The sequence below is a fragment of the Lepidochelys olivacea genome (assembly GCF_965140295.1).
Source record: "Lepidochelys olivacea isolate rLepOli2 genome assembly, chromosome: 8".
NCBI lineage: Eukaryota > Metazoa > Chordata > Testudines > Cheloniidae > Lepidochelys > Lepidochelys olivacea.
This window is the reverse complement of record NC_140418.1, coordinates 55,838,847-55,852,936: the sequence shown is the minus strand read 5'-3', so window position 1 is coordinate 55,852,936 and position 14,090 is coordinate 55,838,847. Positions and strand designations below refer to the sequence as shown.

Sequence of the window (14,090 nt, the reverse complement as noted above, 5' to 3'; positions counted from 1 at the left end):
CATGTGAAAAATAACATTTTTAAACTAAAGTGTGTTTTGCCTCTTCAACTTTGTCTTGCAATTAAGTGCCATTATCTCCACTTGTTACAACCAGTGCCCCATTTACGTTTCAGCAAAAGACTTGGATAGGGCAACACCCACAGAAATTAATGTGAATTTTTATTGTAGTATTCATTTTCATATTTAGTTCAATCAGTAATCCTTGCATTTGTTTAATTGAGTATTACATGCAGTTTTTTTGCTGTCTGTAAACTTAATTTGCAATGTGCTACAGTTTTGCATTAAACTCATAACAGCATAATAGAATTTGGGGGGGTGGGAAGCTGCAGATTTTGGCAGCTTGGACATTTGGCACCTGAAGCATGTAAGCTTTACTAGCATGATCAGAGGTGCAGTTGTTAAGTGTCTGAATCTACAGCTGATAAGTTAACCAGCCCTCCAGCAAAGTTAAACTATTGTGTCAGGTTGTCTGCAGATTCAAGCAGACATCACTGCACGAGTTTGCATACAGGTCACATTTGGAAAGTTTTCTTTGCTGCCACTAAGAATAAAAACTTCTTTTTTAAAAAATGAATGCATAGATTGTGAGGCACAGATTTGGCAGTCCCTGAATTGTAGACGATATGGTGCCCTAATTAAGACGTCATTGTAAGGAGAAGCTGGACTGAAGGAAAGAGCACTTGTTCGAACAAATCTAAAAATAGCACAGAAAAGGAGAAAAAAAGTAGTTTAGTTTAAAATTACAAATGTTTGTTCAAATGTTTGTGCTTTAGGGTAAAAATTCCTCCTTCAAATAGCAAGATCATAAAATAAATCATTTTAAATGTGTGTTTCTAAAGCTCTAGTGTTTTAGTTAGATTGGTATCAAGCGTAGTTCTATTTTTCAGTTTTTATATAATAGAACAAAAGTATCTTTTTCAAACAATACAGTCTTGGTACTACACATGTATGTGAATGGATTTTTTTCATTATAGTAAGAGAATGTAATATTTAAGACAAATATTAGCTTGATTGCTTCATAGTTAAGTCTCTCAGCATCCCAGACCTGCATCACTATCTAATATAGAATGTGATGTATATGCCATAAATAAATTGGTATTAAATAGACATCAATTTAATCTTCTTTTAAAGTGAGCCTCTAGAAATTAAGTTTGTGTACATAATGTATCATAGTAGCCCAAGGCTACATTTAAGATGGATGGTTTCAAATACATTTTTAAATACTTGGCACTTGCTGTATTATGGATTTAGAGTTTATAATCTTATACTTGGCCTTGTCAAAATTCACAAAAGCCCTGAGTCTGGAGCATAAAATTTATTTTCAGGATTAGAGAGAGAAACCAGAATGCTATCAAAATAATTACCTACTTTTGTAAAGTGAAAAATGTTAAAGGGCACGTGAAAGGTGCTGTACAAATACATAAGTATTGTAATTATCAGATGATATTCTTTGGAAATACTCCAACATTAGGGTTTTGTCATACTGCTAGTCTTCAGTGTCATCCAGAAATTTCTAATTGGTGGTATTTCTAGTGTGATTTTTTGACCAACTGTGCGGCACAGAAATAATTCTAACTTATTTTTACCTTTCACGTGCCCTTTAACATTTTTCTGTTTATCTGATAAAGCATCAACAGTGTGACTCTCTGCAAACAATATTTTGTCTGAAGACTGCTTTAAAAGTATGGATTTACCACAAAATCCAGATCAGCAAAATAGCACATTCATGTATTTTACACAAGAGTCAAAATACACTACTTATTTACCTTAGACTTATTATATGTGGTCAAGTTGACTTTTTTTTGTATATCTATTGCATTAGTATTTGTCTTTAGTTTAAATTTTAAAGAACACTTGTCAGTTGTTTTATTATAAACATAATTCTGTTACTGATAAAGGAAAAATTAGATGTTCAAGAATTTTTGGTTTTAATAGCTTGTGCCGTTTAACTTTGGCATTTCTCAGACTGGACAATGAGGATCAAGTCAGTTCCCATTTTGTTTAGATTTGGCTTCAGGTTTTCTGCTGCAATACCTGAAAATAGACCTAGCAGGGAAAGGTTTATTAGTTTAAAAACAACTCTTTCCATTGCAATTTAAAAATAATCAAACTTGTATAAACCAGAGATTTGGAAAAAATGAAATTTGTGACAGATTTGATAGATTCTTAAAGTATAATTAACAAAGAATTACATATAAAATACTACAAAACAGCTGATGGAAAGGTCATGGGCCTCTGGGAGCTAGACTTTAGAATGCAGTGCTCTCAATTACTTTTTCCTTCTCAGCCTGGTTGATTGGAGGCAATATTGGCAGATTCTGGAACAAGCCAGCTCTTTTTCCAGGAGGTTGGCTATAACCATGACCTTTGATGAATTCACCAGTGGCAGTAAAATTTTGGTTCTGCAAAATATTTAAGCCGCCACTTATCCTAATGTCTTTACTCCTTAGGCAGCAAGTTCACTTGATGCTGAAGATGGTTTGCGATTCATGCAGGAAATGATTGAACTATCCAGTCAGCAACAAAAAGAGCAGCAGCTACCCCCACGTGCTGTTCAAATTGTTTCCCACCCATTCTTTGGCAGGGTAGTATTGACAGCTGGGCCAGCACAATTTGGAATGGACCTATCCAAACACAGCGTAGGGGTATGTATAATGTGAAAATCTTTAGAACGTATGATTTGCTCTTGAATTTTATTTATTTGTGCTTTTTCTCTGTTGCATTGGTCTTAATTTTCTAGTATTGCATTTATTTCAAAATACTCAGCTAGCACTTAGATTTATAATAGACATTTAAAATAGTTAGAATTTTAGATTGTTTCTTTCTTCTGACTCAGACACCGCAGAGTTCAGTCTGTGTTTCCTTAGGCAACAGTCATGATTCAGCTTCCACATGCAGGTGCTCCAGTTGTTTTCTGAATGCTGTATGTGGAATATAACTCTTGCATCCTAGGGGGAGAGGCCAATGTAAGGGAAGAGAGCTTGTCAAGCTGCTAGGATTCAGCATGGCTGCCATTCATGGCTGCCAATTAACAACATTTTAAAAGTTTAATGAGGATTAGGCTCTCCTTAGCCCATCAGAAGTTCAGAGAAAGTGTCTCTCTAGATAAAGAGAAAATTACTTGTCCCCTGTGAAGTCAATGGCAAAACTCCCATTAACTTTAATGGGAGCAGGATTTCAGCCCACAGGGTATACTCTAGATATGAAACAAAGTGTGCTCTCACATGGTTTGTGATATCTTAACCATAATTATTCTGTATTTTGTTGACTATACTTAAAAGGTTACAGATGTTGGCCCAGCATCTTATAATAGCCTTTTTGTTTGTACTATGTGAAAGCCAAATCAGTCCAAACTGTTCAAAGAAATTAGTTTAAAAATTGTTGATTAGACAAGTTTTTTGAGAATCTGTCATAATAAAGATTCCATGATAAAGGTCCTGTAGTATGCTGGGAAACACGGGATGACTGGAAAAATTATAAAAGGTAGGAAACATTTACAGGTTTGACTCCAGTATTTTAAATCATTACATCTCTCAAACAGACAAGAGGATTTGTTGCAACCAGTAAACCTTACAATGGATGCTCGGAGATCACTAATCCTGAATCAGTGAAGGAGAAAATTGCTTTGATGCAGAGAGGCCAGTGCATGTTTGCTGAAAAGGCACGAAACATCCAAAAAGCTGGAGCAATAGGGGGCATTGTTATTGGTAAATAAAACTATCTTTTTTGTTTTGTACAACTGTAATCTGTGTTTTCCACAAGGTTATTTAGATTATATATAAGCATATTTTCAAGGGTGGCAGGCATCTGTTACATTCTTGTGAGCAGTCAGCACAACAAGGTACAGAAATCCTGTTGTTGGAACAAAGGAGGTGTGTATACTTAATATCCTGCTTGCACAACAGAATGGAGCCAGACAGAAACCTACTAGTGGAGAAATTCAGTGAGGGGGTTTGTTCTGACAAATCAGAAGTTACGAATTAACTTTTGTTTGGAGCTGAATGTTGTAAAATGAAAGAATGGTTGTTCTTTCTATAATCTTCATTTCCTAGTCTATGCTTTCCCAGCTAAGTTAGTAGTTCTAGAGAGGAATGTACCATTTACGTTCCTTATTAAAAGTTGAGTAACTGTGATTTCAGTACTGAAAATAGATAACTGATTAGTAGCAATCCTGAAATGATGTACATTGAGACCTTTTACATTCAGGAATGCATCTGCTTGTGAAATAGCTTTTTCCTTCTAGGTCCAGTACTGTTCTTGACTTTCCACAGCCAGGCAGGCATCCACCTTTTGAGGCAAATTGAAAATAAAAAATTAAAACTGCTGGACATGCCAAACAATATTGCCTCCCACCCACAAAGTCTCATCACCATCTCAGGCAAGCAAACAGAATTGAAATACATTCCCCCTTTTGACTTAACTTGCTTCTGTCCACTCAAACCTCTTCTTTGCTGTCTCCACCAGGAAATAAGGTTAGAAAATTGTAAATCTGGGGAATTCTAATTAAACTACAGCACATTCTCTGAAATTCCCACACCAGCTATTCAAGCTGCCTTTATCCTGTGTAATGAGAGAGCACCAATCCTGACCGACATCCATAATGGAAAAGCTTGCTTACTCTGACCTTCTGTTGGCTAGATGACAATGAGGGAAGCAGCAGCGACACTGCTCCTTTATTCCAAATGGCTGGTGATGGAAAGAATACAGACGATATCAAAATCCCCATGCTCTTCCTGTTCAGCAAAGAAGGAAATATTATACTTGATGCAATCCGAGAATACGAGGCTGTAGAAGTGCTTCTTTCTGATAAAGCAAAAGACAGAGGTAAGGGTAAAGCCATTCGTGTCTTATAAAGATAAGTAATAATCTTTATCAGTTGGCATAATGTGAAATATAAAACAAACAATGGTTCTTATTTTCTACCTGAAAAAAATAAGTGAATTGGGATTGAGGTGAAAATTCTGTTTGACTTCCATAATTCTAGTTTGTTGAATTAGTTTCATTCAAACTGTAACCATCTCTTAGAATTTCCCAATACATGTCCAACTTATTTAACTTGAAACACTTTACACAAGGTCCCAAACAGAAAAAGTGAACGTTATAATTTTGCTGTAACGAATTAGACTAATAGTGCTACAACGTGGTTGGGTTTATTTTTATTTAAGCCTCTGAAACCCTTTTTTCTTGGAAGAGCTTTTCATATTCTGCTTTGATATCTAGGCTGTGTGTGTTTCAGGGTCCTGACTTGTAGATGTTTCTCAGTTCCAAGTGATGTTCTTCATATCTATAAAGATAGATCTGATTTTTCTCACTGTAAAGACTAGGCAGAAGTGGTTCTCATTGAGCATTTAATTTCAGAAAGGGGAACTACACAAAAATGAGGTAGTCAGTTAAATAGAAATTAAAAGGTACAGCACCAAAAGTAAAATCCCTGCAAATTGCATGGAAACTTTTTAAAGACACCATAGTAAAGGCTCAACTTAAGTGTATACTCCAAATTAAAAAACGTAGTAAGAGAACCAAAGAAGAGCCACCATAGCTAAACAACAAAGTAAAAAGAAGTGAGAGGGGAAAAAGGCATCCTTTAAAAAGTGGAAGTTAAATCCTAGTGAGGAAAATAGTATAAAATCTGTCCCAGATTGAGGTGTCATTAGAGGTGGTTTTGGAACAAATTGATAAACTAAACAGTTATAATTCACCAGGACCTGATGGTATTCACCCAAGAGTTCTGAAGGAACTCAAATGTGAAATTGCAGGACTACTAACTGTAGTCTGTAACCTATCATTCAAATCAGCTTCTGTACCAAATACCAAATTTGAGGATAGCTAATGTGACGCCAATTTTTTAAAAGGGCTCTAAAGGTGACCCTGGCAACTACAGGCCAGTAAGCCTCACTTCAGTACTGGGCAAACTGGTTGAAACTATAGTAAAGCACAAAATTGTCAGACACATAGAGGAACATAATTTGTTGGGGAAGAGTCAACATGTTTTTTGTAAAGGGAAATTATGCCTCCCCAGTCTACTAGAATTCTGTGAGGGGGTCAACAAGCATAAGGACAAGGGGAATCCAGTGGATATATAGTGTATTTAGATTTTCAGAAAGCCTTTGACAAGGTCCCTCACGAAAGGTACTTAAGCAATCCTGGGATAAGAGGGAAGGTCCTCTCATGGACTGGTAACTGGTTAAAAGATACAAAACAAAGGGTAGGAATAAATGGTCAGTTTTCATAATGGAGAGAGGTAAATAGTGGTGTCCCCCAGGGGTCTGTTCTGGGACCAGTCCTATTCAACATATTATAAATGATCTGGAAAAAGGAACAAACAGTGAGGTGGCAACATTTGCAGATGATACAAAACTACTCAAGATAGTTAAGTCCCAGGGAGACTGCGAAGAGCTACAAGAGGATCTCTCAAAACTGGGTGACTGGGCAACAAAATGGAAGATGAAATTCAGTGTTCATAAATGCAAAGTAATGCACATTGGAAAACAATCCACCTATACATATAAAATGATGGGATCGAAATTAGCTCTTACCATTCAAGAAAGTGATCTTGGACTCATGGTAGATAGTTCTCTGAAAACATCCACTCAATGTACAGCAGCAGTCAAAAATAAACAATGTCGGGAATCATTAAGAAAGGGATAGATAATAGGACAGAAAATATCATATTGCCTCTATATAAATCCATTTTATGCACCCATCTTGAATTCTGCATTCAGATGTGGTCGCCCCATCTCAAAAAAGATATATTGGAATTGGAAAAGGTTCAGAAAGGGCAGCCAAAATGATTAGGGTTATAGAACGACTTCCATATGAGGAGAGATTAGTAAGACTGGGACTTTTAAAGAGACGACTAAGGGGGGAAATGATAGAGGTCTATAAAATCATGACTGGTGTGGAGAAAGTAAATAAAGAAGTGTTATTTACTCCTCATAACACAAGAACTAGGGGGTCGCCAAATGAAATTAATAGGCAGCAGGTTTAAAACAAAAGGAAGTATTTCTTCACACAACGCAAAGTCAAGCTGTGGAACTCTTTACCAGAGGATGTTGTGAAGTCAAAGACTATAACAGGGTTCAAAAAAGAACTAGATAAGTTCATGGAGGATAGATCCATCTCTGGCTATTAGCCAGAATGGTAGGGATGATGTCCCTAGCCTAGGTTTGCCGGAAACTGGGAATAGGCGACGGGATGGATCACATGATGATTACCTGTTCTGTTCATTCCCTCTGGGGCACCTGGCATTGGCCACTGTCAGAAGCAGGATACTGGACTAGATGGACCTTTGCTGTGATCCACTATGGCTGTTCTTACGAGATTAAAGTTGCCAGCACCAGTAATTTTACATGATAGTAATTATCCTGCTTGTGTGGCTCTATCCGTTCCATCAGCGTACATAGGGGATATTCTTTCTAGACTCTTTTTTAACAAACTTTCCCATTCCAGTAATACTGCTTTTTTTCAAACAGGATATCTGGGGAGCAGCATATGAACTTGAACTTCTCTAGTAAACTAATATTAGCACATTCATTTTTCCCCATCGTATGTACAAAGCTGAAACGCAAAGTTACAGCACTTCTGGATTCCTCACATGGAATCTTGATGTCCATCTATTTATACCAATGGGTGAACTGTTCAAAGTAGTTCTTCGCTCTACTGGGGCAACTGCAGTATAAACAAACCAATCCTTCGCTTCCACCAAACAAGAGAATATTATGTGTTACGGATTTTTAATGCATATGTGCTTTCTCCCCTCCTTGTGCTACCATTGGAATTTCAGCAACAATATTTAAAGGTAAAATGATTCCAAACTACATTATTGATAGCAGTAAGTATCTTATATTAATAATCAAGTTATATACAGTTGGACTACCTAGCATTCTTAAAAACAGTTTCCTTTATTTAGCAGTGTCAGTTTTCTTTAGTTTTGAACATTTATGTAACTGAACCAGAAGAACCTTCCAACATTAATGTAATGGGGAGCCAAGGTAGGATGCAGATTTATGTATTAGTATGTCTGAATTTAAATTTAAAAGAATAGATCATAGCTTTGCCAGTTTATCAAATGAAGACCTTGTGGCTGTACACACTACCTTTCATGGATCTTTGGGCTGCACTAAAGTCCAATTTCGTAATACATGAGCCATGGTGGGCTGAACTGTACACTCATGATTAAGAGGCAGAAAACAGTGACATAAGAGCATTGCTAGGTAAGCCTGAAGAACCACTACAGATGCTAGTACCGTGAATTGACTAAACTTATGAGCAAATGATAAATTAACTTCACAGTTAAAAAACAGTATTTGCAAAAGGCTTAATACACAGCACTCGAGGGACTAAGATTCTCCATACTAATAAAAATCTGAACCTACATGAGGTCTGGAATAAGATCAAGGGAGACAATTGAAAATAAAATGTAAGTGTTCATTTCCTAGTGTATTTCAATTGCCTTTTGAAAGTACTTACAAAATTCTTTTTTCTTTTTTTAAATAAAGATCTGGAAATGGAAAACATGGACCAGAAGTCATCTGAAAATGATTCACATAAGCGGAGACCAGAAACGACTTCAGCATCTGAGGACCTCAGCTTGGTCAGTCAAGAGCCTGAAGGAGAAGAAAGTTCTGATGTTACTCACCTCGATTCATTATCTCCTGTTGATGCAGACAGTGATAGCATTTCCATTTCAAACCAGGAGTCCTGTATCACAGAAATCCATGAGGCTATTGTTCAAGAGACAGAAAGTACAGAATTAGATAACAAGCCTCAGGAACAATCTCAGACTGAGAGAGATTCCAGCTCCAATGTTAATTGGGATAATAGAGTACAGCCTATGGAATCCATATTAGCAGATTGGAATGAAGATATAGAAGCATTTGAAATGATGGAAAAGGATGAACTATGACTTCTAATAACTTATTTGTGGATAAACAAAATGGTGAATTTGTTGGGTAAAAGTGAGGACCTAATATCTAAGAATTAGAAATTGTTCAGTATTGTGATGAGCAACCAGGTTTCACCTGGATAAAAGAAACCCAGCATGTGTTATAATTTATATGGTTTTAATTTTTCCTGTTTTGAAATGGGAATGTGCAATTGAACTGTTTGTATGGCTCTGTTGCATGGTGCTGTAATACAGAAGGTTTCATTCAGGGAATTAATCAGATTTCTGCATTCCAGGCTTCTGGAGAGCAGATTGCCTTGGCCTCTGGAAAGGTAGAAGTTGAATGTAATGGGATTAATACACCACTTGTTGGCTGGTTATGGCACTTGAAGGCAATAGTCAGAGGCTATTCTAGTTGAAGGTTCAGTTTCACTGATAAAGGCCTTTATGGAGAGAAATAGGTGCAACTGTGAGACATTTCCAACTGTAATGTCTTTAAAACACAGCTAGAAACAGCTCAATTTGTCCTGACATTTATATCTTATTAAGATATAGCAGTGTTGCTCATCACTCCTTCCATCTGTTTTGTAGAATGTCCAAGATAACCTGGATTTTTCCTCTTCTGCTCTTATTTCAACTAGAGGCTGTATAAACCAAAGGTAATATGCTGTATTAGGAAGCTCTCTTAGGAAAATTAAGAAAGCTTTGCTAACTAGAGGAGTAGTACATAAAGGTTCACAGTGATTATGAAGATTGTTACTTGAATTAAGGTAAATTGGGCAAAACATGTTTTAATACAATTTTTCCTTTTTGGCCTTCCATGCTTAAAGCTATCAAGCTTAAAACTACCCTAATATACAGAATTTAGCATTATTATTCTCTGAAAATTGAAATTCTCATCTGTTGAGTATCTATGACAATTTCTGTTTTCTCTACAAGATCTATATCTGTCAGCCTTAAATTTGTAACATTTTGGGCAAGAAAGCCAGTATCAATAGTGAAGTACAACTGTTTACCTTTAGCTGTTGGGTCCATAATTCAAAATTTAGTGATGTGAAGTCAAAGAATAATTGATATACTTCGTGGCATCTGGGTTCTTTTTTTTTTTTTTTTAATACAGGTAAGCCTGGTTCCTAATTTATCATGTTTTCGGAAGTATCCTCTAATTAAACCACAAATCTGTTTAAGCAAACAAGAAGCAGTTAGCTTAACTGTGTCCAAATTAAAACTGCCAAAAATCTAGTTTAAGTTGATATATAGACACGGGTTTTAGTTAATTATGGTTCAATTCAGTATTTAATTAATCTGTTTTTTCCTTTTCAAAGAGAGACTTAACACTGCCTATATCACGCACCAGACTAAAACTGAAAGTTTTTATATTTATATATAATCTTTATAATGGCAGACAGATGTATCCCTGTCTGAAGTGCACCTTTCATTTTACTGGTGAGATTAAAATGTGCCGAATATGCAAATGTCAATCAGTACAGCCATACTGTATTGTACTTGTGTATATTTATATACGGTTTCAAGTCCCAGACAAATGTTGTATACATGTAATCTGACAGTGACACTTGCTCTCAAGAGTATCAAAATGCAAAAGTACCTTTGAGAGCATGTTAGTCAATCATAATACTACACAGAAATTGAATGACAATTTAACTGAATAGAGATGTAGTTAACTTTGAGATAGTGAAGCAGTAGGGAACTAGTGAATAAGTGTCCTTTTAAAATGTAGTTTTAATTTCTTTGCACAAATAACTATGGAGGTTTGGGCTTAATATATTGGTACAGCGCTGAAGCTAAATACTTCATCATTTTAGACTGAGGGATTGATTTTAAAGGATGAGATTATTCCTCAAAATCTTTGAAGTGTCCTTTGTAACGGGTGCCCAGCTCATGCAATTGAGGCATGCCTGGTATGGCCACAGAATCCAGTGTGTGTTTTTCTGGGCAACAGATGATATGGCTGCAAGTGACCAGTTGCACCATACAGTGGTGTAGTTCAGAAATCTTAACTCTAAAAAGGAGTTAGATATTTCCAAATGTCAGAATCTGGTGCCACTAATGAGGGTTTTTATTCTAACTCTACTGGATGTAGGCTACACTAATAAAAGCTGCACAGGTTCTGTGGTTATATTCTTTGATCTCACCATGGAAGTACCTTCGTTTAGGTATTTTTAAGGATTGTATGTAAAGTGGTTTTCTGGTCATTACATTAGCAAAAGGTTTGTCAAATTAAATTTTTAATATGACAGCTAAAGTTTTCAGTTCCTTCCTGCAGAAAGTGATTTAGTTGTTAATGCTAAAATTTGTCTTTAGAAACGTTATTAGAAGTTGATGCTCTAATTCTCCCTGTCACCACAAGGTAATCATTTATGACTGACTAACCTTACATTAAGTGTAAGCACCGACACAACAGTTCTGACACAGGCACATTCCATCCTCTGAAGTGAGGGATTGTTAAGAGAATCCCTTGATATAATTTTTGAAGCATCTATTTTGTGGTGGTCTACCTCAGATAAATGTTGTCCCTTTTTTTGAGATTAGTTTAACTTTAACTTTACCTTTTTTAAGCGATTATGGTGGCCATGGTTTACAGAACTGATTCAGGTAAAGTAGACCTTTTGGGGAAAAAAGGATAAATTAGGGGACAATTTTATTCAGGTTTTTTCACTGTCTTTTTCCTAATAAAGATGGAAATAGACTTTAGTTTTAACCTCTTCATATCACTCTAAAAATACAATAAAAGTTTCTGTAACATGTTAATGCCATTTTAAAAAGCAAAAGGAATGTGTGATTGGAGAGGAGTAGAGTGTACTTTGCAAATTTTTAAAAACTTCTATTGTGCTTAGAGAATATTCCTCTTGCATCACTAAGTCAATATCATGTGTATATTTCCCTGCTCTGATTGTGCTATTTGGTTAACTAGAACACTGAAGAGTTTAGAATTCTTATTCCCTAATGTAATTCAAAGTCGCCAATTTAATATCTCCTTTGATGTTAAAGGAATATTCTCTATTTACACTTACTGTTTCATAATGAAGTTTTAAAATAAACTGAGCATTGTTTCTCCTCCTCCTCCCACCGTGGTTTTAGCTGAAGGCTTAGCTTTAGTCAGTGAAACAGTGTGTGGCAAGATTGTAGTGAATGTTAACAGGACACCTTATGCAAAGGCTTCAGTCAGAACATAAAAAAAAACATTCTGTGAATGAAATATTGTATGTTTGGATTTTATAGGATTTTTTACCAGCCCAATTTACATCCATATATTTTCTTATGATGTAACTTATGAAATATCTAATAACAGGTGCTGTAATACTACTGTTGGGTTTTACTGTCTGGTGATAAGTGTATACAATATTTCTAAGAGCAACTGTGTACTGTGATGTAAAAGTCTGGGCTAAAATGTATATAATCCTTGTATATAATTGAGTACTGGATTATAATTGCTGATTGTAAAGATTTAATAAAATATGTAAATATTCTGGTCAAACTCCTTTAAGAATTGCCTGCATGATCCACATCTTGGCCTTCTGGAAAGCTTTACACATCATCCCTCACAGTATCAAAGGATATACAAGGAGTCATGGCCCATCACTCATTTCCTTCTGGCAGCCAGAGAAACTAATCACAACCTCCTCTAGCTGTTTAGTGCCATTGAGCTGTACATCTTCGAGTTTAAATAACTGCTTTAGTCTCAGTCCAGAGGGACTCAGTACTAGTGTGACTAATAAGGTATCATGTTGCACATGGTATCCTTCTGTGGTGTGCACACACACGGAGAGCGCTTCGCTTGTGCCAGGGAGATGCTTGGCAAAGGGCCTTGTGCTTTGTTGGCATAGACAGAGCAGGGACTCACCCCACCTCCCAAACCCAGGTCTCCTGCAAGGTTCTACAGAAGATAAATAGCCTCACATCTAGCCTGATTTGAGCAATGCAGGTAATTAAAACATTGGAACAACATGAGGTGGGGTCTCCAATCACATGAAGACTCAGTCAAGATTGGATGTCTTTCTGGAAAGTAAGCTTTAGGTCAACCACAGGCAATGGTCTTGATGTACGAAATACTAGGTAAAAGTCTATGGCCTGTATTATACAGACAGTAAGATCAAATGCTCATAATAGTCCATTCTGGCTGTTAACTGTGGTAATAGGCCCTGCACTTCTTTCTGAAGACTGAATCCTCAAGAGAGTAGGAACCCATTCCTCCTCCTCGCAGGATGCAGTGACCACCTCAGCTACTATCTCTCCTCTTAACTAGCCCTGAAAGATTTTGAAATCCTTAACCTACCTATCTACAGCATTATGCTTGAAACTGGCAGCTGTTCAGAGAAAACTCAGCCTGTTTGATTGATTGGCTGCTGTGACTCCAATCCTTCATTGAATGGTACCTTATCGTCATTAAACAGGCCAAAGACTTGGATGCATGGGGTATTCCAAATCTACTATGACCCACAAGTCTGCTCCTCATAGCAAGAATAGTTTCTAGGTAGAAAGGCTTATTTTTAAGCTATTAATGCATAGCATATTTCTAGCCTACTTACTTTTAAAAAGGCAGCATTCTACACTTGGACCTGAAATCCCTGCAGCTCTTTGAAGCCATGGCAGGGTTGTAAGTACAATAGTTACCAAGAAGCTGTAATGCTTCTAGATAAACCCATGCTGCAAAATGAAAGATTCTCTACTGGGGCATCTGCAACCAGACTGAGCTTAGGTCTACTGTTGTTCCATCTCCTACTACTGACATAGTCCAGCCTACTGCAGATTCCCGTTTAAGACTCCACTCTGTTCAGTGACAAGATTTCTCAAGAGGCTATGACATGCCATTCCATCTGTTCATAGATCCACACCTATAAGATTTAAGCCTACCCCTCAACACACTGCTGAAACAAACCCTTTCAGGATAGCTCTCCATCCTCTGTTTTATTGACATCAGAGAGGAAGGTTATTAAGTTGATGGGTGTTCTCATGCACAATGTTCCCTGAGGATAAGATGACCTAACAGTCTCAACCTCCCAACCAAACCACAAGAATTACCAACAAAGACTAAGGCCAGGTTTACCCTAGTGACTTACATTGGTATAACTATATCCTGCAGAGGTGTGAAAAATCCACAGCCCTACCAAGCTAACCCACAGTGCTGTCAACATAGCTACTGCCTCTTGTGCAGGTGGAGTAACTACAGTGATGGGAGAAGCTCTCC

The 14,090-nt window shown here is 36.8% G+C and overlaps 1 protein-coding gene across 1 annotated transcript in view; it reads left to right on the top strand.

Annotated features, from left to right (window-relative positions):
- EDEM3 (ER degradation enhancing alpha-mannosidase like protein 3) overlaps window positions 1-12,380 on the top strand; it is a 45,353-nt gene extending 32,973 nt beyond the window's left edge. The window contains exons 17-20 of the mRNA XM_084637153.1: window positions 2,451-2,645; window positions 3,542-3,707; window positions 4,639-4,824; window positions 8,499-12,380. Coding sequence (XP_084493279.1) covers window positions 2,451-2,645; window positions 3,542-3,707; window positions 4,639-4,824; window positions 8,499-8,905 — 954 coding nt within the window. The 3' untranslated portion in view covers window positions 8,906-12,380. The remainder of the gene's footprint in view (window positions 1-2,450; window positions 2,646-3,541; window positions 3,708-4,638; window positions 4,825-8,498) is intronic.
- Window positions 12,381-14,090: the final 1,710 nt, after the last annotated feature.